The 27,265-nt window shown below is 39.6% G+C and overlaps 1 protein-coding gene across 1 annotated transcript in view; it reads left to right on the forward strand.

Annotated features, from left to right (window-relative positions):
- The window catches only part of kcnv1 (potassium voltage-gated channel modifier subfamily V member 1), a 42,428-nt gene extending 20,755 nt beyond the window's left edge, over window positions 1-21,673 (forward strand). The window contains exons 2-3 of the mRNA XM_048529821.1: window positions 7,177-8,146; window positions 20,661-21,673. Of these exons, the coding sequence (XP_048385778.1) occupies window positions 7,201-8,146; window positions 20,661-21,169 (1,455 nt within the window). The 5' untranslated portion in view covers window positions 7,177-7,200 and the 3' untranslated portion in view covers window positions 21,170-21,673. The remainder of the gene's footprint in view (window positions 1-7,176; window positions 8,147-20,660) is intronic.
- The last annotated feature ends 5,592 nt before the right edge of the window (window positions 21,674-27,265 follow it).

Below are 27,265 nucleotides of genomic sequence, written 5' to 3' on the forward strand. Positions count from 1 at the left end.
TCTTAATTGCAGATGTTTTATTGAATTCAAATTCCACCATCTGCCATGGTGGGATTTGAACCCACACTCCCAGAAGATTATCTGGGTTAACAGTCCAGCAATAATACCACTAGTTCATTGCATCCCCAATCACATTAAGGTCTTTCAGTGAGCAACCTCTTTCTTCCCCACAACTCTGTAACGGTGCACTGTATCTACACCTCATGTTTGATTTTAGGGTAATGCTGTGCTATAAGAGCTGTCACTTCATGAAGTCACATCTTCTTGTGTTCTGTATTGTTCATCTCTGGCCTTCAATCTGCTGGAGAATAGTAACTCTTCTCATTTTGCTGGTTTAACCCTATTGCTATTAAATGTGTATTATTGTGATGTTGCTTCAAATTTTTTTCTGTTTCTGTAACATTTATTCTTTTATTCATGAATGCTGTTTGAAACAGAATTACAGTAGAGTGAATTAGACTCTACAGCATTCCCTTGATTTTGTCAAGCTTTCCTCAGTCTTCAATAAAGATTTGGATCGTATTATTGCTCTGTAGTAATTTATTGCTTTCAAGCTTTTTAAAAAATGTTTCTTTGTAATACGGTATCTCTGCACTGCTTGCTAGATGTTCCTATGTTTTCCAAGCTATACTCCCCTTTTGTTAACGATCAAAATGAAAGCTAGTCACATGAGTTCCAGTTCATGCAGCGTGGTACCGTGTTGGAAGTAGGATCTGACCAAAAGGACTGTCTCCACCTGAACCATGTTGGGGCCAATGTCCTTCCCAATAGCATGAATTAGAAAGATGCCTTGAGAAATGTCAGGGCCAAAAGCTGCAAATATGCAATTGTCCTTATAAATTGTGCCTGGATCCAGACAGCATTGTTGATTGTCATTGATTGTACGCAATTATGTCCTTTTTCAGTGTCATTATGATGAGATTGGTTGAGCAGTCCCTTTAATGTCCAACAAGACTGGGGAAATGACCTTTCGAAACACACAAAGTGCCAAACTTAGTACCACAGAACATCCTTTGAACTGAAACTTCCCTGCATGAGTAACATTAGCTGACAGATATCCGCATTCTTTATTCTAGAGGTTTCTGGAGATATATCCCATCTCCAATTTTGAGAACTTTTGGGTCATGACAGATGAATTGAGTAGGTATTTTGCATCAAAGGGAACAGGTAACATTCTAGATGTAGTGATAAATCAGGAAATGGAAGGATTAGAGGAACTGAGGAAAACCACAATCACCAGAGAAGTGGTACTGGCTAAATTGTTGGAGATGCCCACTGAGAAGTATTTGAGTCCAGGCAAACTTCATCCCTGGCTCACAAAAGAAGTGGTTCATGGAGCAGATAATGTATTGATTTTTAACTTTCCAAAATTCTATTAATTTAGGGAAGTTTCCATAAGCAAATATAGTCCCTTTAATCAAAAAAGGAAGGAGACAAAGCAGGGCACTGCAGATCATTTTAGCCTGACATCTGTCATCAGGAAAGGAGGGCATCAGGATAAGTTCAAAGTAATCCATCAGAATCAACATGGTTTTGTGAAAGGGAAATCATGTCTGACTAATCCAGTGATGTTCTTTGAGTCAGTATCATATGCTGTGAATAACACGAACCAATGGATGTAGTGCACTTAGATTTCCAGAATGTATTTGATAATGTGCCACATGAAAGTTTGTTGTGGTAAGAGTTTATGGCGTTGGGATAGTATATTGGCATTGATAAAAGATTTGCTGTCTAACCCGAAGCAGAGTATGCATAAATGGGTCTTTTTCAGGTTGGCAAAATGTAATGAGCAGTCAGCCGTAGCAACAGGGACTGAGGCCTCAAATGTTTGCATTTTGTATAAGTGAATTAGGTGAAGGTATGGTTGCCAAATTTAATGAAAACACAAAATATAAATGAGAAAGGAAGCCATTAAGATGATATAAAGAGGCTTTAAAGAAGATTGAGTGGGCAACATAGAAACAGAGAAAATAGGAGCAGGAGTAGGCCATTCAGCCCTTCGAGCCTGCACTAACCATTCAATATAGTCATACCCCTTGATCTCTTTAGCCACAAGCACTATGTCCAGCTCCCTCTTGAATCTATCTAACTGACCCCAACAGCTTCCTGTGGGTGTGAATTTCACAGGTTTACAACTCCTTGAGTGAAGAAATTCTTCCGCCTCTCAGTTCAGAATGGCTTACCCCTCATTCTTAGGCTGTGACTCCTTGTTCTGGACACTCCCAACATTAAGAATATTCTTTCCACATCGAGCCTCTCCAGTCCCATCAGGATTTTATGTTTCTGAGATCCCCCCTCGTTCTTGTAAATTCAGTGAACTCAAATCCATTTGATCCAGTCGTTCCTCATATGTCAGTGTTGTCATCCCGGGAATCAGTCTGGTGACCTTTGCTGAACTTCTTCAATAGCAAGAATGTCCTTCCTCAGACTGGACAAAACTGCACACAATACTCAAGGTATAGCCTCCAGTATTCAAATCCTGTCATTATGAAGGATAGCATGCCATTAGCTTTTCTCACTGTCTGCAGCACCTACATACCAACTGGCAGTGACTCTTCCATCATGGCGCCCAGGTCTTGTTGCACCTCATCCTTTCCTAAACTGCCACCATTCAGTAATAATCTGCCTTCCTGCTTTTGTGACCAGAGTGGATTAGCTCATATTTATCCACATTGTATTGCATTTGTCAAATATTTGCCCTCTCAGCCACAATGTGGTGAATGTAGCATAGTATGGCAAAATATTATAATTTTGTACGTTTTTAGCAGGAAGAATAGAAAAGCATATCATCTGAATGGTGAAAGATTGCAGAGCTCTATGATCAGAGGGTTGTGGGATCCCTTGTGTATGAATTTCAAATGTTTTTAGCATGCAAGTACAAAAGTTATTAGGAAAGCCAATAGATTTTTATCATTTATTGGAAGGGGAATTGAATACAAAAGTAAGGAGGTCACGCTTGATTTACATACTGCATCTGGATTACTGTACAGCATTGGTCATGTTATTTAAGAATGTACATGCATGTAACAAAATTCAGGGAACATTTATTGAACTCATGAGGGAATTGTCTTATGAGGAAAGGTTGGACAAGCTAGGCTTGACTTGTTGGAGCACAGAAGTGTAAGAGGTGACTTATTTGAAATAGATAAGATTTTGAGGGGCCTTGAAAGGGCAGATTTGGAAAGGATGTTTCCTGTTTTGGGAGAATCCAGAATGAGGGATGGTTGCTTAAAAGTCAGAGTCACCTATTTTAAAATGGATAAGGCATATCTTTTTCTCTCATATAGTTAGGAATCTTTGGAGTTTCCCCTCTGAAAAGATGGTGGAATCAGAGTCCTTGAATATTTTTAAGGCAGGGTTAGATAAACTTATGTAAGCATGGATTGAAAGGTTATCAAGGGTAGGTGCGTAATGAAATTTGAGGTTTCAGTCCGATCAGTCATGATCTAATTGAAAAGTGGGTTAAGTTCGATGGAGCTGAATAGCCTACTCCTGCTCCTAATTTGTATGCTTATATATTTATATGAAATGACACTGACAGTTCTTGGAGTGTAGGAAATGCAGGCTTGTCTGCAATTATGGCTTAAGTTTGATGATCGTCTAAATTTTGCCTCTGTTTCGTTATGCAATATCTCGCTTTAATTCCTCCAGTCAGGAGTCGGTTTTCTCAATGATGTAACCTGCTTCATTTCAGCTTCTGTCAGCGTAGATTATAAACACCAACTGTCTCAAATTGTGTGAAAGCGGAAGTGTTATGTGTCAATGTGAGGAATCTAACAGAACCCCCATGATAACCGCAGCTCCAGTAAATATATTAGGGGACTGAGATGTGTTGGTTGCAACACCAGTCACAGTAATGTCTGCTGTAGTGGTGCCTGCAAATTTGAATTGAACCTTTATCAATGATATTTAATCCCATAAGACTTTTGCTTCTATGTATAAAATTTGAACTTCTCTGCAGTAACATCTTAGCTGTGCACTGCAACTAAGCTCATTCTCAGAAGCCGAATAATTGACTCTTCCATAAGCTTACAGTGTCTTTCACAGGGATGAGAGAAAGTTTCAAAAATTCTTAGTGGTAGATACGTGCACACTTACAATTAATAAGCAATACAGAAATGACTGTGATTCTAAAGCATTGCTTTAAACGATCTAGTGCTTTACTTGATGGTGTTAAGATCCTAACTGATGCGTATTACTGGACAAGTCTGATGCAATACTGAAATCAGGCTTAATAGATCATATTTTGATTTTTTTTAAAATAAAAATGTCATTCACTGAATCACAAGCACACAATTCTGGTTCTTAACAATAAAACAAGGTTACTGTGCAAAATAAAAATCAACCAAACTATTTGCGGATATCGCAATGTGGTAAAAGTACAATATTCCATCTACTAGCACAACATTCCAATAATAGTCGTAAAACACCAGAAGTTTCTATCTCTTTTACATCTATAGGTTTAACTAACTTTTTTGCTTTCAATTCCTAGTCTTGAGTTTTTGATATCATCTTCCTTCAATATCCATACAGCTGAGCTTCGACTTTTTTTTTGAATAACCCGTTCAAGGCTCTTGCGAAACATTTCCGACCGGAAACTTCCAATCTTAATCCTTATACTGAGGTAACCTATTTCTAACCTTTCTAAACTAACTCCTTGCTCCAGGAGAATTGTGTTCTTACTTTTAACTTTAAGCAGGACTTCTGTGAACTGAACAAAGACTTTCCACATTATGGGTGAATTTACTAAGCTAATCTAAAAAGAAAAGTATTACTAACTGAAATCAGGCTAATATTCTACCATGTTTACCCTGCCTACTCATGAAATTCTCCCAATGCAAACAAATTTCCATTAGCACTTCAAGAATCATCTCTCTAGTATACATAATTAGCTCATATCATCTTTTGGCCTCACTGTCCCAATTACCTATTTTTGCTGCATTTTATTCTTCTAATTGCTTCACTGAGAATGCCTTGATGAGATTTCACTATTTGCAATTTGTTTAAAATATAATTGATCATTCTTAATTATCAGTTTCCACACCGGTACTCAATTAGGATAACTAGATTAAACTGAAGATTTAATCTGTCATTGACAAATCACTTCTTGTGTATTTCTATCTACTCCTGTTTTCAGAATTCCAGTGTTTTCTGGTTCTCGCCTTAGTATTATTGCTGTTAGTTGGATAAATCTATTCCTAACACTCAAATGTATCTTTTTAGCCGCTAGATGTAAAGACATTATATGTAAAGAATTAACATATCTGTCAAAGTAGATGGAAACTGGTCAACCCGACCAGCATTTCCTGCTCTATACACCTGCATGAGAAGTTCATAACTGTAGGTGATGTCTTTATCTCCATTTTATCGGGATGGAAGATGAAGAATCCAGCACAGGAATACACTAGTGAGCTATATTCAAAGTAATTGCTTTGGAAATTCCAAGGAGAGAGATTTGTCAGAGCCAGAGGAGACTCACTCTCCTTCTCTGCACATCTCAGCCATTTGAAGGGCAAAGCACCTGGTAATGCAAATGGAAAAGAAACATCTGATTCTTGAGGACTCCAAGATTACCTGTGATGTTCACAGTTTCCCGTGATACAGGGCATGTCTAGCTAGGTCTCTGGTTTATTCGAAAAATACACAAGAACAGCTTAGGACTTTAAACTGCATATACTTTTTATGTTGCTCAAAAGACAATTTTATCAAAGCTTTTCATAGCAACACCTGTACCAACAAAATTTCCTTGTCATACAATAAAATGTTGTTTTCTCTTTGGTAAATCTTGCAAAATGTCCTGATGATTATAATACAATAACTTCAAAAAAGTCTTTCTTAGCAGTATTCTAGTTCTGTAATACCAAATAACTATACAAAAACAAACATAAATTATCATGAAGTGGGTACTACTCCCTTTGTAACTTTGCATTTGCATTGGTATTTCTTTTTCATGTTGTCTTTATTTTTCTCGCAGTTAGCAAGTATTAAAATTCTTTTTCCTTTTGCTCAAAAAAAACTTAATTGGCTCCTCATTTGCTTCGTGTGATCGAGTGAACTGTTGTGAGCTATAGCCATATACTAAAGAGAACATTACATCCTTGTTGCAGCCACCCGAGGAGGTTCAACAGGCAGAAGCTGATTCACCGTTCCTCACCTGGCCTCAATGCTCATTTGAAGATAACAATTATTGACATTAACGATATGTTAATACACCTTTTATATCAAGCAAAGCATTTTCCAGAATGTGCATGTTTACTCAGGAATCACTAACCTGTGGAGAGTAGCAGTTCCCGATAATATTCACATACTTGGCTGGCACTGTGGCTCAGTGGCTAGCACTGCTGCTTCACAGCAGCCAGGACCCAGGTTCAGTTCCACCCGTGGGTGACAATCTATGTGGAGTTTGCATGTTTTCCCTGTGTCAGTGTTGGTTTCCTGTCACAGTCCAAAGGTGTGCAGATTAGGTGGATTCGCCATAGTTTCCAAGGATGTACAAGCTAGGTGGATTAACTATGGAAAATGAGCAGTTACAGTGATGGAATGGGTCTACATGGGAGGGTCACTGTGGGCTTGATGGCCTTGAATGGCCTGCTTCCACATTGAAGGGACTTTAGAAATGATGTGATAGGTACCAAGTCAGCACATGGCAAGAAGATTTTTGAATTACAGTGACACATCTTTTGTTCTAAAAGAATCAGAAGGAATAAGTAATTGAAACTCAAAATGTAACATCCTGTGTTAGTCCATTATAGGTTTGTATTAATTCTAAGTATTTCAAGAAAGTACAAGTCCCATTCAGTCAAACTGAATAAGTCATCTTATCTGTATTGTCTTTTAATTTTACAGGAACAGTTGTTGACGTACACTCTTGAGTGCTTTAGTTACATCTCTTTCCGCTAGTCTGTGCTAAAGACAACACACGAACATTCTTGTACTTCTGTTGGGGAATGAAATCTTCATTCAAAATCCATTTCTCATTTGTCTCTAGCACCTGTGCTTATTCCAAAGGTTTATGAAGTTCATAATCTGAGAAAAAGTTGAAATGTGTTAGAGGGGTGTTTACATTAAACATTTTAGACCTAAATGGGTAATATTTTTCACAGTGGAAATTTGATATAGCAACTTTGTTTCTGTTTTAAATGTATCTTAACGAAAGATTTCCATATTTGCTTGTAGGGCCATCGTCATTGACCATGTACCATGAAGCCTCCCAGTTGTTCTCCTTGGTTACTTGAACAGAATGAAGATAATTGTTCTGTTGTCTCTCTGGAATCCAGCGTTTTCTACAGTGAAGAATGTGTGAATAAAAATCCTTTAAACACCTTCATCATAAATGTTGGGGGCAGCAGGTTCATTTTGTCACCTGAAACTCTGTTGTCCTACCCTGAAACACGTCTGGGAAAACTGGCTATGTCTGAACAGGATTCTGTGCTGGAGCTATGTGATGATGCCAACTTTGTGGACAATGAATATTTCTTCGACCGAAGTTCTCAAACCTTCAAATACATCATAAATTATTATAAAACTGGTAGATTACATGTGAATGAAGAACTATGTGCAATGTCTTTTTTACAGGAAATTGAATACTGGGGAATAGATGAATTTAACATTGACATTTGCTGCAGAGACAAATATTACAGACGAAAAGAAATGAATGAAGCTTTAGACATAAAGCAAGATGCAGAACTGATTCAGAATGAAGAGGAAGATTTCTCTGGAGTAATTTGTGAAAAGCTAAGACAAAAACTATGGATCATGATGGAGAAACCTGACTCTTCAATGCTAGCTAAAATATTTGGCATCCTTTCTGTAGCATTTGTTCTCATATCCATTGCAAACATGGCTCTCTTTTCCCTTGAATATACAATATTGGAACCCCTGTTATTGAATGCAGTTGAGTATATTTGTATCACCTGGTTTTCTGCAGAGTATTTACTGCGATTTTTCTGTGTCAAAAACAAATGGAAGTTTCTTAAGAGTCTGGTAAATATCATCGATCTTATTGCTGTGGTCCCATTTTACATCACTATGCTGGTGGAGCAACTTTATGGAGGTTCCACAGAATTGGAAAATGTGGGAAAGGTTGTCCAGATCCTGAGATTGATGAGATCGCTACGTATGTTGAAGCTTGGAAGGCACTCAACAGGTAAGATGCGTGCTTCACATAGGAATTACCTGCAAAAAAATGGATACTTTATTTATTCTTTAGTATCAGTTCAAATACAAGTTATTTTTAAATAATCTATTTATGACAGAAAGTGCACCTAAGCAAGTAACTTGAAATCGTGGCTTTTTTTGCTCCGCTGAAAAACAGACTGCATTTCAGTAGTCTCAGGACAACCATGATACACCATAAACTTTTTGTGAAGTGTCCTGATGAGTGCAATATGAAAAGCTCAACAAAATCTTTTGTTTTAATCAGTATTCAAGTTCTATACTACCCAATGACTATTCATAATAATTCATCTTTTTTGTAATGGATACTGTTCGATTTTAACTTTGTATTTGTGTTTGTCAAACTATCTGACTGACTGTGTGCAATTCCTGACTGACTTCAAATTTCCTTTCTCCATGAACCCGAGCTGCTGGAAAATTCTGCTGGCCATGTCCTAACCTGCACCATTTCTTAATACAATGCTCACTGACTTTCATTGACTCAAATTTAAAATTTTCATTATGTTCAAATGTGTTCACAGCCCTATCTCTGTAAACTCCTTTAGCATTTTCCCATTATAGATCCCTCATGCCATTCACTAACTGCCTACCAAATGCATTTTCAGCTTTCAATGCCAGTAACACTGGAATTCTCACCTTTATAACTCTTTTTTTTGCCTCTCTGCAATTCTGTCCGCCAACAAAACTCTCCTGTCGTATCACATTGGCTATCACATTTGTTGTTAGTCACCCCAACTAATGTCACCTCCCCAAGTTATAGTTAAAATATACTCCAGGAATCATCAGCTAAACATGCCATATGAATACAAGTTATTGCTTTTAATATTGTAAAATTACAACTGATATTGGGAAAATCCTTAATGTAGGCAAGCAAAGAAGTCATTTATCTGAAAACTTCACATTTTTGGTCCGCTACAAATCAGACTGACTTTTCAGTAGTCTCATAGGACAATCATGATACACCATAAATACCAATCAAAAGTTCCAGATACAGTCCCTTCCCCATACAGGAAGGTGTGCATAATTTGAAAACTGCAAAGGATTTAAATTTGCAGAGCATTGCTACAGATTTTGATGTAATGTTCACTTACCACCCTGATTATCTTCCATTTTTCAATACAGTATTTTGGTTATTGTTGTCTTCAACCAGAACAATAATCTACCCTTCAGGTTATTATGGATCATTCATGGATAAATTGAATTAATCAGTATGAAACAATCTGTTTTGCTAAATTTTTGGTGCTATGTTAGCACAAGTAATGTGCGTTGTAGTATGTGATTTATAAAGTCACACTGGAGTTTCATAACCTTTAAAATGAAGTATTGCAGTTTATAATTGCATGAGATTATTTTTTTCAAATGGAGATGTATAAGTAGACAACTTTAACACACGACCATATTGTTTGAGCCACGACTAATTTATGACAGATAAAAATTCACAAAAGTGCCAGCAATTAGCTCTTTATGCTGGTATGCTGCTGACATGTAATTCCTTCCAGCATGGTCAGCAGCCTTCATTTTCAACCAATGTTTACTGATTCCAGCCTGCACCAGTCCATTGTGAATCTCAGTTACATTCCTGGCTCCTAAAACAAAATCCATGTGGTGCTTCTTTCCCCGGGTAATTTTCCAACAGGTCATTACAATGTAGTGAAGTAGGAGCTGGAGAGTAAAGTTAACAAGCAACCGTTCTAAAGTAAAATCATACCATGTTCGGTAAGAAATAAATGCATTGGTGAGGTGAGACTGAGTTAAAAAGCAGAATCTGGTGGTGGTGACAGGTGTCTTGTGTGCTGGAGATCTGGTGATCCCATAAGGCTGCCTTTTCAGAGGACCATCATCAAATCTTCAGGTAGTTGACCAGGGCAACAATGGGATTCACTAAGGACTACAAACCATGGGCCTGGAAGCACTGCCTACCTAATCAGCAGGACTGATCAGTGGGACTATTAAGGAGGCAGCAGATGCTGTTGGTAGTACACCTATTGGAGGGATCAGCTCAAGGAAGGACCCAGGCCCAGATAAATGTTGACAGGAGGGAAATAACTGTGTGGGGGACAGAGGCAGGTGAAAGGGTTTGCAGCAAAGACTGGTGGGGCTGTTGAGGGGGAGGTATCAAGACCTGCCAACCCCGCCCCACCACTTCCATTCCTGATGCCAAGCTCCTCGATCAGCCACTTGCCTTGAAATGCCTCACTTGAAGCCTGCAAGTAAACACAGCAGGATTTCCTTGTTGCACTTCCTGCAGAGTGAGCCTTCGTTCATTAAACTGTTAACTACCACCTCCCGGTTTTGCTGACTCAAAGGCTTCAATTAACAGCAGTACAGGAAAGCCAAGCAGAGGTTTGTATGCCTTGCTTTAATTGAGGTGGAAGTGGCAGGCTGCTGGCAAGCCCACCTCCCAGCCTCCTGCCTGATTAAATACCCCTTCAACACCCAATATACCAGTGTAAGGCTATCAGTGTATGCCAGATATTTTAGCAGATGGCCCTTCGTGAAAACTTCTTTTGGAGAAGCAAGCTACATGAACAGGAACAAGCAACTGTAAGGCTGTTGAACTAATAATTTCCTACAAGTTGTGCAACATGATATGCCTTTTATGGAGGAAACCTTACCTCCCGTCGTAAATTCTTAGTAAGAGATGAAAAAACTAATATGGCACCTGAAAGAAATTAAGAAATATTTGAAGTGATTCCATTTTAATTGAAGTCTTCAGGGCAACGTCTTGACCCAATCATTCTCATCTGCTTCAGCAATGACTTTCCCTCCATCATAAAATCAGAAGTGGGAATGTTTGCTAATTATTGCATAATGTTTAGCTCCATTTGTGATTGCTCCGACACTAAAGCAGTCCATGTTCAACTGCAACAAGATCTGGCCAGTAATCAGACTTGGGCTCAAAAGTGGCATATTACACTTGTTCTACATAAATGCTAGGCAATGACTATCTCCAATAAGAGACAATCTAATACTGGCTCTTGACATTCACTTATTATAATCACTGAATTCCCCCACCAGCAACATTTTGAGAGTTATCATTGACCAGAAACTCAACTGAACTCACCATGTAAACACAGTAACTACACGATCATGCCTGAGGCTAGGAATTCTGCGGTGAGCAACTCAACTCCTGACTCCTCAAAACCTATCTACTATCTACAAGGCACACATCAGTGTAATAGAATACTCCCCACTTGCCTGGATGGGTACAGCTCCAATAATACTCAAGAAGCTTGACACAATCCATGACAAAGCAGCCAGCTTGAATGGCACCATATCCACAAACATCCACTCCCTCCTGATGCTCAGTACGCACTGCTGCTGCTACCTACAAAATACATTGCAGAAATTCACCAAAACTCTTTGGACAGCATCTTCTAAACCACAATCACTTCCATCTGGAGCCCTTCCTCATCCTCCAGCACCTTCTCCTGCTCTGCCTTATCACTGCACATTGTCCCACTCATGTAGGATTTCAAGAGGACGACCTACTTATCCAATAATCTTCCTCCCTGCCTTTTATCTGTACCGTATCAAGGCAGGACATCCGATCAATTACAAAGCTTTAAATTAACAATGCAGTTGTCGGTTGTGTGTTGATGACATGATCTGCCTGCTGTGCACACCACTTGCAGATCTTACCTGCATACATTGACCCTTTACAACAGTTTGTTTTTACATCTGATGTATGCATCCCAGAGAGCATTTTTTAAATTCCAAATGGCACTTGTAGAGGTCAGAAATGTAGTGCTTAGAGTAATTTCTCACTCATCACGCTCTCCTTACCTTTGTAAGTTAGATCAATAATCTCAGCATGTGACTCGTGGGGAGGAGAATTATTATTTTTAACATTATTTGTTTCTACATATGACTTTGTACAGCAAAAGCCAACAAAATAACATTCCTTATTTGCATCTTTTCCTCCTCTCAAAATATCCCTACAACAACTGTTATTATTAAGCAGAACATTTGGTAGAATTTTTCTCACATTTCTTGCTCTCTTTTCTCTCATTCCTCTGCCTTTCCTCCCTCCTCTCTGTTCTTCCTATCCTGCTTTTGTAAGTAGAATTCAAAGCTATAGAAATGTGTGGATGGAGTCAGTAAGTCTGATACAAATGGGAAAAGAGTTATGTACTCGTTACCATCTCAGTGAATTCTATCCACATCTAATCAGTACTAGCAAAGGTAATTAAATCTTCCAGTTAAGATTGCTCTATTTTTAAATAGGTTTTAATAAATTTGATTCATTTTACATTTGGTACAGTATATACTTGTAGATTATTTTATACTTGCTTGGAAGATATTAATTTTTATTTTGGTAGTCTGCAAACTATTCATTCTCCTTTTATCCTTTGGCACTAATCATCATTTCAAACTAGCCCTGCCGAATCTGCTCACTGTAGATTGCTTCCTGAATCTCCAAATACAATTTTGTGATTGGAAACACCTAGCCATTCAACTGTCTTTCATGGAGGATTGCATTCAATCAATCAGCATGTCACATTTTGAAAAGTCTCAGTCACAGCTACCAATCAACCCAGTGATCCAAACTGAGTTCTAATTCTTAGTTTTGTGTGAAAGTAGCATGCAACAATTCCACATGTACTGAAGGAGAAGGCTGATGGTGACTACTGTCTTTCACAATCTGTTTAGACCGAATAGTTCTTCATCTACCCTGAAACTGTAACCAGCATTTGACAATGAAAAGAGATTGCTGAAAGCACTTCACATCAATAATTGATACAAAGTTAACATCTTAGACACCTGCCACAGATGTTTATATTTGTGAAGTTCTTACAAACTCATGACTTTTCCGATGCACAAGAATTTTTGTGACCTTGAGCATTAATACCTTGCCTTTTGTCGCAGTACAGAATATAGGTCAGTTAAAGATTCAACATCGACAATAAGCACTTTTTCACATGCTGTTCTTGGCACTGTTTGCCCTTGGTGCTTGTGTATGGTGTGGAAGCTCTACAATTTAATTATTCACTTCTCCTGAGTGCTACTATAGTGGCTGAAATCTGGAAAGTAACCAGCTTTTGCAAATCTATCTGACATGCATGGGATTATGCTGACTCTTGATTAATATCTGCATAAATCCAAGATGGACTTATTTTGAGGCAAATATGTTGTGTAGCTGCATGACCTTGAGTCTTTCAGCTACATTTTCAGGTATTGAGACAAACTAGTCAGAGGAGCAATGTATTCTAATAGCATCATCTGCAAGAAGCTGGTATGTCTACTGCAACATGCCACTAATGTCATTTGGCTTTTGAAATCAAGATAACCAGATTCATCTGGGATGTTTAGTCTGGTACCAGCAGTTAAGTGGGATAACTGCTGAGGCTGAATTGTGTACAGGAGGTTCTCCTGAAAGTAGGGCAAGATTCTACCGATGATTTGAGTTTTGGATGTGAAGGTGGCTTGGGATTTCCTCTGCTTGCATTCCGTCTCTCTCTGCCTCTGAGAGCACTTGCTCTCAAAGGAGACAACATTATTTCAGCAATCCTGGGTGAGGTTCTCCTCCAGACTTGAAGGTGAGATCAAAAGTCCTACGTAAGGTGTCCTAGGTAAATATTGCCTTTGTAATGCTTCCTTGAAAACACATGCACAGTTTGAAACCCTGCTTGAAAATTTGCTTTGATGAGTGAATGTTAGACATTCTGATTATATGACCTGCCCAACTTAGTTGTGACTGTCTCAATATGATGCAAACGCTTGGCACACTATCTCAGGCAAGCAGCTCAGTGCCTCATATTTTGATTACTTATCATTTGATTTACAAATGCTTCTGAAAGTAGCACAAATGATGTTGATGCTGGAACACAGTCCAAGCCTCACAGGTAGATCCCAGCAGGCAGAAGTCTTACTGTAAAGACTTTGTTTGTTATTGGCGTACTGCTGTTCATCCCAGACTGATTCTAAATGTAGGCTGAAGGTTACTATTGCTTTGGGCATTCCAGCCTGTGTCTCGTTGTCATTATAGACCAGTTGGGAGAGTGTACTGCCAAGATAAGTGAATGTACCCAATGTTAGCATGCCCTAGTCAACCTGAAATTTCAGGCTGAAGATAGGGGTTAGCTGGATCAGGCAGGTAGGTTGCTCCAATTTCCTTTGTGCTGATTGCAAAGCTCATGCTGTGTACGTCAGAGGGCAAACCTATGCTATGTTTTATTTTCAGTTTTTGAACCTGCGGCTACAGCAAAGTCATCAGCAAAGTGGAAATCTTTAAGTATGGTCTTGGAGGACTTTAGTCTTTGCCCAGAATTGGTACAGATTGAGCAATTTCCCATCCATGCAATATCGGATTATAAAAACAAAATCACTACCAGGGAAAGCAAATGCCACTCTGAAGAGGAGTGGCACCTGCACACAGCCCTGTTTAACCCCAGTAGTGACTCGGAAAAGACTGATCACCATCCAGGCCAAATGTAGGTATGCCACCATGGAATTATCAAACCATTGTGATGAATCTCTCAGCTCAGCCAAATTTCTCCCATAGTTTTCAAAGGCCTTGGTCAGGTCAACAAATGTAGTGTCCAGGCCCATGTTCTGCTCTTGGCATTTCTCCTGCAGCTGACTAACTGTAAACACCATGTCAATGTCTCCTTGGTCTTTTCTGAAATGCACTGATCTCTCGCAGGAGATCCTGCTTTAGATATTTCACTGATTTGTTCAGAGGGGGTTGAATAAAGGTTTTGGTGGCAATGGAGAGGAATGAGACTTAGTGGTCTCAATTTGAGAGTTTCTTTCTGCTATGTAAATGGACAAAATGATGTAATAATATTCTCACAGGTGCATTTCTTGCTTCTAAAACAAAACTGAAATAATTCATTGACCTGCTTAGCCAAGCATTAACCTCCAGCCTGGGATAGCACCAGTTCCTGGATCTTTTCCACTAGACAGGAATTTCATTGCGTTAGTCATTCCAGCATTTGTGTGAGGGTCATCAAGAGGACTGTTGACAACAACTTGTGTCAGCCTGTTAATTACTACTTCATTGATGGGCAAAGAACTGAATTTCATCCATTTTTTTATGCATTCTGGCTTTATTTAGGAGTAATGTTGACCTGTTGGCACTGATAATTGGTAGTGAACTCGTAGGCAATGGCTCTTAGTCAGGTTTTAGGCCATTGCAGAGCTTCTCACAGTTCTGGTGTTCTCCATGTGAATGAACTTCATCTGGTTTCTGATTCCACCAAATGTTTTGCATCTGTCTTGCAGACGGTCCAGTAGCCGCCTTGCTTGGATAGAGACGACTGGTGATTGAGGTAAACCCTGTAGAAATAATGTTACTCAAGTGCAGTATGCAATATACTTAGAGGTTGCCCACTCATCCTCAATGCAGCAGTTGTCATTTCTGCCTGTATACAGGTGACTCCAGGGTTTCTCTGAAGGGATTTTTTTCATGACTACCTGTTTAATCCTTGAGACAGTGAAGTGCCCTTTGTGCTGTCAGGATGTATGAGGAATAGACCTTGACACTTTAACTTTTCAGTTGGTAACAGTGATCAGTTGAGCACCTTATCCAACATAACATTCATTAAAGGCACACCCTGCCTTCTTTCCTTGTGATGACATGGGCAGTCAGATGCCAGCTCACAGAACACAGAGGTGTCTTGTTATAATTAGGGAGTTAGTGGCTAAGAGCTCATGCTGAACATCTACTTTTGGTAAGCAGGGGAGCCATGGCAGTGCCAATTTTTCTTGTTGACCTCTTTCCTTGTCTGGTCTGCACCAACTCTTGAGTTGAAGTTACATTGAATGATTAGCTTGTCTGGATTATCAGCAGCCAAGGAGTAGAGGTGATTCTAGAATTTTTCCTTGATTTCTTCAAGGTTGATTCTGGTGGGGGCGAACAGACTAATAGGTAGTTAGCTGTTGCTGTGCAGGGATGACTAAACACACCTTGATGACCATTAACAGATTTGAAGAGAAATCATTTAACTGAGATGGTTCATGACAGCAAAATCTAGAACAATTTTTTGGCTATCACCATCAGACAGTTGGACAATGGATGGGTGGTGAGAGAAAAAAATGTAAACAAGACTTGCACATGAATTTAATCACATTTATAGAGAGTTGCACATTGTCAGCCTCATTGACTTGTCCTGCACAGTGGTAAATTGAGTCGAGACTGCTAGAGGTGAACCCAGATGCAGTGGGTGACCAGGACATCAGCTGTGTCTTGTCAAACTGCAACTTTCCTTAACACGGTGCTGACCCACCTTCAAAGTCATTGCATCTTCAAGGGATGACTATAATATGGCATTGTGCCAACATTCAGAATTTCCACAAACAAAGCCTCTAAAATGCAGATCTCTGAATTTTTTCATACTCCAAGTGATGTGCAAAGCAGTCTGTCAATTCAAACACACAATGCTGGTGACCACCTCCATTGTGCAACATACATTTGTAGCATATGTTTTAACCATGCCATTGGAAGCCCTACAGCCCCGGTCCTTGCCAACAATTTCTCCCTAATTATCATGCAACTGTAGTTGTTTCTGCCCAGGCATGCCGTGTAACTCACCCAGCATTCTCTCCATAAGTCACTTTTAGTTTTACCTGGCTTCCTTGTCTGTCAGCAGCATCATAGAACTGGGTGGATACCAGGCCTTAAAGAGGCTTGCAGGATTCCACAGCAGTTCAGCAAATTGCCCTCGAGCAGACTACTAGAATTGCTGAGGTATCGTCCTGGGGTAGTGGCAGCAGCTCGGCAGTACAAGCCCACTGTCCTCACTCAAGATGAGATGAACTATCTTCCCAGCTGTGCACTCTCTGGCAGGCAGCCTGGAATGCTGTTAGCTTTGGGCTGCAACATGTTAGGGTAGCTAAGACTTCCTGAGCTAGAACTATACAAGGTCATCCTGCAAGGCAGTCTGCTGTCTCTCTCTCTCTCTCTCTCTCTCTCTCTCTCTCTCTCGCTCTGCCTCACTCACTTTTGCTCTCTCGCTTTCTCTCTCTCTCGCTCTCTCTGTCCCTCTCTCCGAATATCAGCCGCCTTCCAGCAACCATAGTGAACCAACTGGGAGAATTCTGTGTAAGAATGCTAGGGAAAGGATAGATGAAAGAGAAACTCTCATGGAATGCATAAGGATGAATAGACCATGATTGCATTGAGTCCAGACTTTGCAAGGGTCCCAACCGGAAAATGAGGTGTTGTTCTTGAGGTGGACTTAATGTAGAGCTCAGTCATTTTGGGCCAGAGCATCTTCTCCCTTATTCTTACCCCAACAGTCCAGACCTTGTCATCATATGGGTTGCTACCACTTACAATCTGTTGTCAGCCACTGACGATCATCATTAACATTCTTCCAGGCTGACCTTTACTTGTTATAACAAAGTGTGAAGCTGGATGAACACAGCAGGCCAAGCAGCATCTTAGGAGCACAAAAACTGATGTTTCAGGCCTAGACCCTTCATCAGAAAAGGGGGCTGGGGACAGCGTTCTGAAATAAATACAGAGAGAGGGGGAGGCGGACCGAAGATGGATAGAGGGAAAGATAGGTGGAGAGGAGAGTATAGGTGGGGAGGTAGGGAGGGAATATGTCTGTCTGGGGAGGACAGACAGGTCAAGGAGGTGGGAGGAGGTTAGTAGGTAGGAAATGGAGGTGCGGCTTGAGGTGGGAGGAGGGGATAGTTGAGAGGAAGAACAGGTTAGGCAGGCGGGGACGAGCTGGGCTGGTTTTGGGATGAGGTGGGGGGAGGGGATGAGCTGGACTAGTTTTGAGATGCAGTGGGGGAAGGGGAGATTTTGAAGCTTGTGAAGCCCACATTAATACCATTGGGCTGCAGGGTTCCCAAGCGGATTATGAGTTGCTGTTCCTGCAACCTTCGGGTAGCATCATTGTGGCACTGCCGGAGACCCATGATGGACATGTCGTCTAAAGAATGGGAGGAGGAGTTAAAATGGTTCGCGACTGGGAGGTGCGGTTGTTTATTGCAAACCGAGTGTAGGTGTTCTGCAAAGCGGTCCCCAAGTCTCCACTTGGTTTCCCCAATGTAGAGGAAGCCACACCGGGTACAATGGATACAGTATACCACATTGGCAGATGTGCAGGTGAATATCTGCTTGATATGGAAAGTCATCTTGGGGCCTGGGATGGGGGTGAGGGAGGAGGTGTGGGGGCAAGTGTAGCACTTCCTGAGGTTGCAGGGGAAGGTACTGGGTGTGGTGGGGTTGAAGGGGAGTGTGGAGCAGACAAGGGAGTCCCGGAGAGAGTGGTCTCTCCGGAAGGCAGAGAAGGGTTAGAATGGAAAACTGTCTTGGGTGATGGGGTCGGACTGTAGTTGGCGTAAGTGTCGGAGGATGATGCGTTGTTATCTCTGACCTTTACTTGTTACTTTGTCTGTTCAATTGTTTTTCTCTCTGGGCTCCAACTCCATCTATCATTCACTCCTCCTTTCTGCCATCCCAACTCCTTATCTAGCATACATACCAACCTTTTCTAGCAACTATCAGTTCTGAAGAACAGTTACTGGGCCTGAAATATTAGCTTTCTCTCCGCAGTTGCTTCCTGGCCTGTTGTAAATAGAATAGTGATCAGTAACAGGCAGAAAGCAGTCATTAGACAGTTAGTAAAAGCTGAATTGGGGTTGCATTTACTCATATTGCACTCTGAGTTGATGACCAACAGTCTGGCTTCAACACTAATAATTAATAATTTTAATTGCATGTTGAGGTGCCCTAGCGGTGCCTAACTTACTTCAGCATGTTAGGAATTACACTTCTCCTGCTCGATTCCAAAACTCCAGTTCTGTGATTGCTGCTGGTAACATTGGATGCCTGCTCATTGATTTTAATTGGATGGCTAGCTCGGAGGTAGCCAATTAGGATGCCACCTACATGCAGATTACCATCATTGATTTTGGGCTCTGGAACATTACTTGATCCTGACTTCAGGTTCCCAAAACCTTGCTGCAAACCAACCCATTATGTTTTTGTTTGTTTAGTAAGGCAGAATACATTTAATGTTGCATTTATATGATAGACATAAACATCGCAATGTAATTTAAGGTCTTTGGACAAATACATCTCTCTTGGAATCTTTTTGCATTGATATCAAATGTGTGTCACAACATAAACTGTTCTGCGACTTAACAGTCAGATCATGATGCCAGGTTTGATCTTACTAAAGCCAGAAGCTTTGAGATTATCTCTACAAAAGGAACACATCAATTGGATTCATATCAGATGCAGGATAATCCCAAATCAAATCCAAGATTAAAATGTGTTCAGCTGTTTACTTTGTAGATTCCTTTTTGTATCTTTTAAATGCCGGGCATGCAAATCATACTCGACTGCACTATGAACTTGAGCCTTAATTCTCCAGTAGATTGTGCTGAATGTTCTCTCATATCAGGAAGTGTTCTGCTGTTGCTCAGCTGAGTGCAATGTGTGGCAAAAGAGAGTCACCAGGATAAATCAATGCATATGCCAAATACACATGTATTCATAGTAATATGTGTGTATTAAACAATTCCTGAAGATGTATAAGGGCAGATTCTTTTTATCACCTGTCTAGATTCATAACAGTTGGAAAAGCTTGCATTATTTGCAATTGGTATATAGCAATGACTGTGTGATTGATGACTTTAATGGCATTATCAGCTTAAAATGTGAGATTTTTCTGAAGTTTTAAGCAAAAATGTGCTGAAGAACATGATATATTGCTTTTGAGATCTTTAGAGTCATTTTTCCTTATGGAAATCAATATTCTGTTTTATAGAGAACATGTAAATATCTCGCACCCCATTGCTACAGTATTGGATTTATGGACCCACTATTGAATTTGGCTTCCCCAGATTTATCTTTGTCTGACAGTGGATAAAGGAGTTCTGCCCATTCTACAGTCCTTTTCCTCCTTTATTGAGGATTGAGCAGGTTGCAGTTATTAACTAAGAGAGAAAATCTGGAGTGGTAGAGAAAAATAACTCTAACATCCGCCAAGAACAAGTTGACTTAACATCTTGGAGGAAACACTGAAACCTACAACATGTAAGATCAATGGAAAATTTATTATTTCAATACGTTGAGTTAGGAGTGCACACATCATTTCTGAAAATCTTCCAACTGAAGTTGACCCATTGTCCACACAAGTGAAATTACTTGTTTCCGGATATCCAAGCAGTGAAAAGCTTTCTGCTACAATCCAAGAAAATTTTCAACGCTGTTTCGCTTGGCATCTGAAATGATCTGTTTCTTTACTTCTATGACAATTTATAAAATGCTTGTAACCAAACCCAAGCCACACAAATACACCTGTAATATTTCTATACCTTGTACCAAGAAACATTTTCAGTTCGCTAATTTGCTTGCATGTCACTTCTCACTTCCAGTCAAGATATTATCAATGGCAGTAACATACAGTTACACTCTGCATGGTGTGTACAACTTATTCAAAGAGAGTGTGGAATTAACATTTTTGAAATGAGTGATTTTTGTGTTGATCAGTCATTGTTGTTTATCATTCTTACAGGTCTGAAATCTCTTGGAATGACTGTCACTCAATGTTATGAAGAAGTTGGCTTACTTCTCCTTTTCCTGTCTGTGGGCATTTCCATCTTCTCATCAGTGGAGTATGCTGTGGAACACACTGTCCCAGAGACAACATTTTCCAGTGTTCCCTCTGCATGGTGGTGGGCAACAACATCCATGACCACTGTGGGTTATGGAGATATTCGACCTGAAACTACTGTTGGAAAGATAATTGCTTTCTTATGTATCTTGACTGGCATATTGGTCTTATCGCTACCTATAGCGATTATAAATGACAGGTTTTCCTCCTGTTACTTTACTCTGAAGATGAAGGAAGCTGCCCTTCGACACCATGATGCTTTGAAGAGGCTCACCAAGAATTCAGCTTTTGATTCCATTGCCAATGTTAATTTACGAGACGTTTATGCACGTAGCATTATGGAAATGTTACGGATTAAGAATAGAGAAAGGGCAAGTACCAGAGTTAGTGCTTTAGGTGAAATTTGGTGATCTACTGTTAACTAATGTAGTGTGCAGTCTGATTCCAGCCAGTTATTTATAAGTCTTAATTAAAGAGGCAATCTCAAAACTTAGTTGCTCAGAACACTTGTCTCAGACTTAAACATTACAGATTTTTGATCCTAATTTCAATCTTTGTTCTTAGTTTAAAAAAAACTAAAAAAGGTTTGTAAATTTTAATTCTGCCATTTGTGATGCTACCTTTCTGATGGACTCAGCCTCCTCACAGTCACCAAGTCATGGAATTTAATGACAGATTTGTAAGGCTTCTTTTATAAACCAACATATCCGTAAACAATTATACATGAAAGTTAATGTCCCGTAAAACACCCTGTAAGTATCTTCAAACTTAAATTTTGTCATTATGGAGAATTGAGTGATTCAACTGAGGAGAAACATGGACCACTGAAATATGAAAACGCTGAACTAAATAGATTACATTTCTCAACTATTTATTATATATACACTATTTATTGGAATTTATAACAATCATTTGTAGTATTTCACATCAATATCTTGATATTTTGTTTTTAGGAATTAGTTATTAACAGAAAGCAGTTTTGTACTAGATTTTATAAATGGGAGAAATATCAAATGTTTAATGTGCTGTCTACCTCTTTTTTGTTCTGATGGCTGACAGCATGTGATTAATTCTAGAATTAATATTGAAAATGAAAAAGAAATTGCCTAAAATCAAACTGAAAAGTATTGAACTTTTTGTCCACTTAGAGCTTGTCTTAAAAACGAACCCTGAATATTGTAAAATTGAATAATATTGTTACATTGGTTTTGAAATATGTAACTTCCAGAATTTGATTTTTCTTGATCAGAATAAAATAATGAATATGTAATATTTTCTGTTATCATATCCGTAGTTAAGAAAACAAAAGATTTGTTTTCTGTGAGGGTAAAATCCCTTCGGGTTAACTCAAGTTTGACATCACATGAAAATGCTTTAAGGGAATACAATAAAGTACATCTCGCTCTTGCTGTCTGAAAAGAACATCATAAAGTCATCACTTAGCAGCTTCCCAATGCTACCTTGTATAGACTGGCTAGTCTCTCCAGCTCCTAAGTCATCTGGAGCCTGGTTGAAACCTTTAGTTAGTCATCCTTGTTTTCACTGCTGGCAGTTGTCTTAATGGACAAATCAGACTCAAAGTACACTTTGCTAGGCCACAAAAACAGCAAGTAGCCTGAGAAGCTCTGAATTTGTTTAAAAATGTGTTGCACTGGACAGCACAATGCAATACTGTCCATACCATAGCCTGTCCAGTCCTATAAAGTTAAGACTCAAACCAGCCCCAAGTGACAAAAGGTTTCTTATATCCTGAAGTCAACTAAAGGCTAGTTATTGTGACTGTAAGAAAGGTTTTTTGTTATAGATTGGACTGGCTTTCCACATGTGCTTGTTGTCTCAATAGTCTGGTGCGGTTATCACAAGTTCTAAAACACAGATAACTGGATTTCTTGGTCTCTGCGATTTTGATTTGGTGTAAGACAGATAGTCAAAATTTATATAGACTGGTAAATTCCCTGTGTTGCTGCATGCAGGAAGCAAGAGGTTACATTGCTGTGGAGTTAGTGTTGGAAAAAGAATGGGATTTTGGTTTGCATCATCCCCATAGAGAAGTTGGAAATGAATTTATTAAAGAGACCTGGAGTGATAAAGAGATGTAAAAGGAATAAAAGTTACAGTGATTTCTGGAAGGCATTTGACAATTATATTTTGGCAATCATTTTAACTTTGGACAGTTGTGTAAAATGGGCAATATCAGATCAGCCACCATTTCTATATTTTTCCCTTCCCTAAAGTACAAACTGGGGCATAAGTACACGTGATCTTATTGTTTATTTTATATTTCATTCAGGTAAAAATTCCTTCTGTTTTGTGACAGAGATAACTTGATACTGAGGTCTGGGGGGTGGGGGCGTGAGTGATAAAGATGCCTGATGCCAGCAGCATGAAACTGAGGGGAATGTTGATTCTAGGACCTCATTTAAAATAAGTTTATAGTCATCAGGATTGGGCATCCCACTGTTTAGCTCTTACACAATTTCCAGCAGACTATTGAAAGCAAAATGCACCTCTTAAAGTAAGGTTGTGATTCCTGCTTCTGAGCTCCTCATTGTTGATCAGAATTCTGCAGCCAAGCATCAGGGTACTCCAGATTTTCTGATGGCTGTCCAGAGGTCCTAATGAAAGTGGTCAGAATAAGAAGGGAGTTATATTTTCTTACCACTGTGAAGAAATGCAGGGCAATATCCAGCAGACCTAGACGAAGATGATTTTAATACAGTGTGAGTGTCAGGAGCATTATTTCACATGGAAAGATAATAAGATATAGAAGCTTTAAGTTGGCCATTCAGCCATCCAAGTCAGCTCTGTCATTCAATGAAATCATAGCTGGATGATTTAAAAGCAGCAGGGGTGAGTACAGCTGCAATTTGTCATTGCAATACGGTCATTTGTCTCAATTCTGATAACATAGGAAGACAACTGTACAATGAGATAAAAGACACAAGTTGTTTAAGGACTGAAAGCAGACAGTTATGGTTCATGATCGTTTTTCAGACAGAAGTCAGTGATCTTCCCCACTGATCAATGGTAGGTAATTTTGTTTTTGCTGTACAGAAATGACTTGGGTAATGGAATAGATGCTCGAATTTTAAAATTTGCTCTTGACACCATTTCTGGCAAAGTGGCAAACAGTGAGGATGAAATGAATTGCCAGTAACAGGTGGTCTAGCAGATTGGAAAAAAAAGTGGCATTTAATGCAATTGTGAGGAAATGCATTTCAGTGAAAAGGATGGAAGGAGGCAATATGACACAATTCTAAAATATAGGCAGGGACAGAGGGAGCTGGGGGTATATATGCCTTCAATCTTTGAAAGTGGGAGGACATATTGAGAGGGGTGTTAACAAAGCTTGGGCAATCCCATGCTTCAAAGACAGTAAGTACAAAGCATAAATGTCATAGTAATTCTATATAAAGCTATAGTTGAGTCCCAAAAGGATATTGTGTCCAATTCCAAGCAGAATAGTTTATGAAATATAAGGCAGCTCCTCAAGAGGATACAGTGAAGATCCACCAGGATGGGAAAGGTTACAAGATTAGCTTGGAAAGCCTGGAGTTGTTCTCCTCGGAGCAAAATAAATTCAACAATACCGTAGATGCAGTAAATTTGAAATACAAACTGAAAATGCTGGTGAAAATCAGTAGATATTGCACTATATATTAAGAAAGAAACAGAGTTAACTTTTCAAATCCAGTGATTCTTCAGAATAGAAGAGTTTCAAAGGTATTGGACTCAAAACACTAAATTCTGTTTCTTTCTCCCAGACCTTATGAGATTGAGAGAAAATGTGATAGGGGTGTTCTGCTTATCTGATAGTTGAAGGATAAAGGAATACGTATTTAGGCTTTGAGATAAGATGTGCAGGGATGATGATAGGAAGAGCCTTTTTACAGAGCAAGTGGTAATGACCTCACTGCCCGCTAGTGTAATGGAGGCAGAAACAATCGATTGTCTCAAAGGAACATTGGTTGCACAGTACGGGGAGTGGGATTTACTTGATTACTCTATGGAGAGTCAGCTTGGATTTAATTGGGTGAATAGCCTCTTTCCATGCTGTAAATCACTCTGGCCTGTTTGGACAAATGATAATTTTGACATTTCATTGGCAAGGCAGCTTTGTATTCGCAGAACTTATCCAAGCACCTAAATTTGATTGAACAATATGCCTCTGCTCTGTTTTTTCTGATTCCTAAATATCTAGTTACCTAGCTGGCGAGATAAAATTCTATCATCTATTGAGTATTTAATGACAAATAGCTTTGGATGCCTTTTAATGAACAGTTAGGGTAGCACATTGACATTGCAAGATAATTTATAGATACTTTAATGTTAGTTAAAAAAGTTAGAGAAAAAATGGATTTCTCTGTTCATGTTAGCACATTTGTGTATCATTCCTCAGTGTATTATATTGCTGCAGTCATTGACCCAGATTCTGGTCCTCATGACATAAACAGCAAACATATTCTGGATAAAGCTCAGTACTGCTGCTCTGTACATTTGGGAACTGGAAGTGCCACTTGAGAGAGAAGGAAATATAACAACTGATTAATTGGTAAACAGTAAACCCCACTATTTCTGAAACTGTACATTTAGAAAGAAACAAACCTGAAAACAAAATCCTGAAAATGCTTGAAATGTATAATAGAATCATGTTGAACAAAAATATAGACAGCTTCATTGATAATGGGAACTGCAGATGCTGGAGAATCCAAGATAATAAAGTGTGAAGCTGGATGAACACAGCAGGCCAAGCAGTATCTCAGGAGCACAAAAGCTGATGAAGGGTCTAGGCCCGAAACGTCAGCTTTTGTGCTCCTGAGATGCTGCTTGGCCTGCTGTGTTCATCCAGCTTCACACTTTGTCATCATAGACAGCTTCATGTTGCTTTGTCTGGAACTGGAAAATGAACTAAATGTACTGAACACAGTAAACCCATGCCAAGCTGGAGCATAGTTGACAAAAATGTTTCACCAAATTCATCAAAACTCAAACTAAATTCCTAACTAACTGTCTATGGAGCGTGGAAACGGAGCAGAGGCTTTTAACTGTATTAACTAAAGCTATGAGAACAACAATAGTCCTTCAAAAGTATTGGATAAGCATGTGATAACTTGAAGGGTTAGACTAAATGAAGAAGTAATGCAGTTTATTTTTCTATTGAGGTTTGAGAGCATTTTGCCTCAGAATATGCATTTCTGATAAAGCTTTCTTGTGCTATTCCCAGCATTGTGGAAAATACAATGAATGTGGGCACTTTGCTTTCATCTCAGAAGAAACATCTGCTAAATTTTATTCAAACCTAATATTTGTTTGCCATTTCTGAATTCATTTGATTCTTTACATTTTAAAACTATTTTTTTCTTCCAGCAGTGGATAAGAAACTTGAGGTTAAATGCCTGGTCGTTGAATTTTATTTATGCCCTGCTTGCTTTTAAGATTAGATTATCTACAGTGTGGAAACAGGCCCTTTGGCCCAGCAAGACCACACCGCCCCCTTGAAGCACCCTACCCAGACCCATCCCCCTATAACCCACAAACACCTGAACACTATGGGCAATTTAGCATGGCCGATCCACCTAGCCTGCATATCTTTGGACTGTGGGAGGAAACCAGAGCACCCGGAGGAAACCCACGCAGACACGGGGAGAATGTGCAAACTCCACACAGACAGTTACCTGAGGCTGGAATCGAACCCGGGTCCCTGGTATTGTGAGGCTGCAGTGCTAACCACTGAGCCACTGTGCCGCCCTTGTTCCAGAAGGACTTTTGACAAGTTAATAATCAAGATGTTGTTGATCTCTAAAGACAAGCCTTGGGCACTCTTCAATGCAGGTGACTAGGGCCTTGTACTCTGGCTAGAGAACAGGTAAAATTGCTGTGTCATCTCTTTTTGGAAAGAGTTACACACTAGATTCACCAGCTTTCACACAGCCACTTGTGTTTTCCCATGTTATATTTAGTGGAGTTCCAGAGTTAAAATTTATTTGTTGGCCTACAAATTGATTAATGATGCAAACACCTAACCAACCAATATGGTGAGCTGTGTGTAGACGTGTTCTCCAGTAGATGTCGACGACGTATCTTCCAAATTCTAGAAGCTGAAGTGCAGCTGTCCAGGGCCCATGTCCAAAATACACTTTGGGCCCTTATACCCAATCATGAAGGGGATCCATTCACAAATTTGAGCTGCATTGAATACAGCTGGCACCTGCTCTATTGGTGTTTCTTAAGGGGAGGTGGGGAGTGGTCACAAAAGATTTCTTTTTGAAAGAGGTTTACCAGAAACTGGCATTTTGTAGAGAACCCTCTCATGGCTCCATTGCAGCCATAAAGAATATTGCCAGCTCCTCAGTTTTCTTCTGATGTCCTTCCCATTGCCCTTGCCACAGTTTATTGTCTATTCCTAGTCATTGCCTCTCTTCCTAAAACCTGCCAGAATGGTACAGGGCAAGCAACAGGCAAGAAATTACAGCTGCCTGCCACATAGTGCTCTCTGATTTATTTTC

The sequence above is a fragment of the Stegostoma tigrinum genome, chromosome 5 (genome assembly GCF_030684315.1).
Source record: "Stegostoma tigrinum isolate sSteTig4 chromosome 5, sSteTig4.hap1, whole genome shotgun sequence".
NCBI classification, from domain to species: Eukaryota; Metazoa; Chordata; class Chondrichthyes; order Orectolobiformes; family Stegostomatidae; genus Stegostoma; species Stegostoma tigrinum.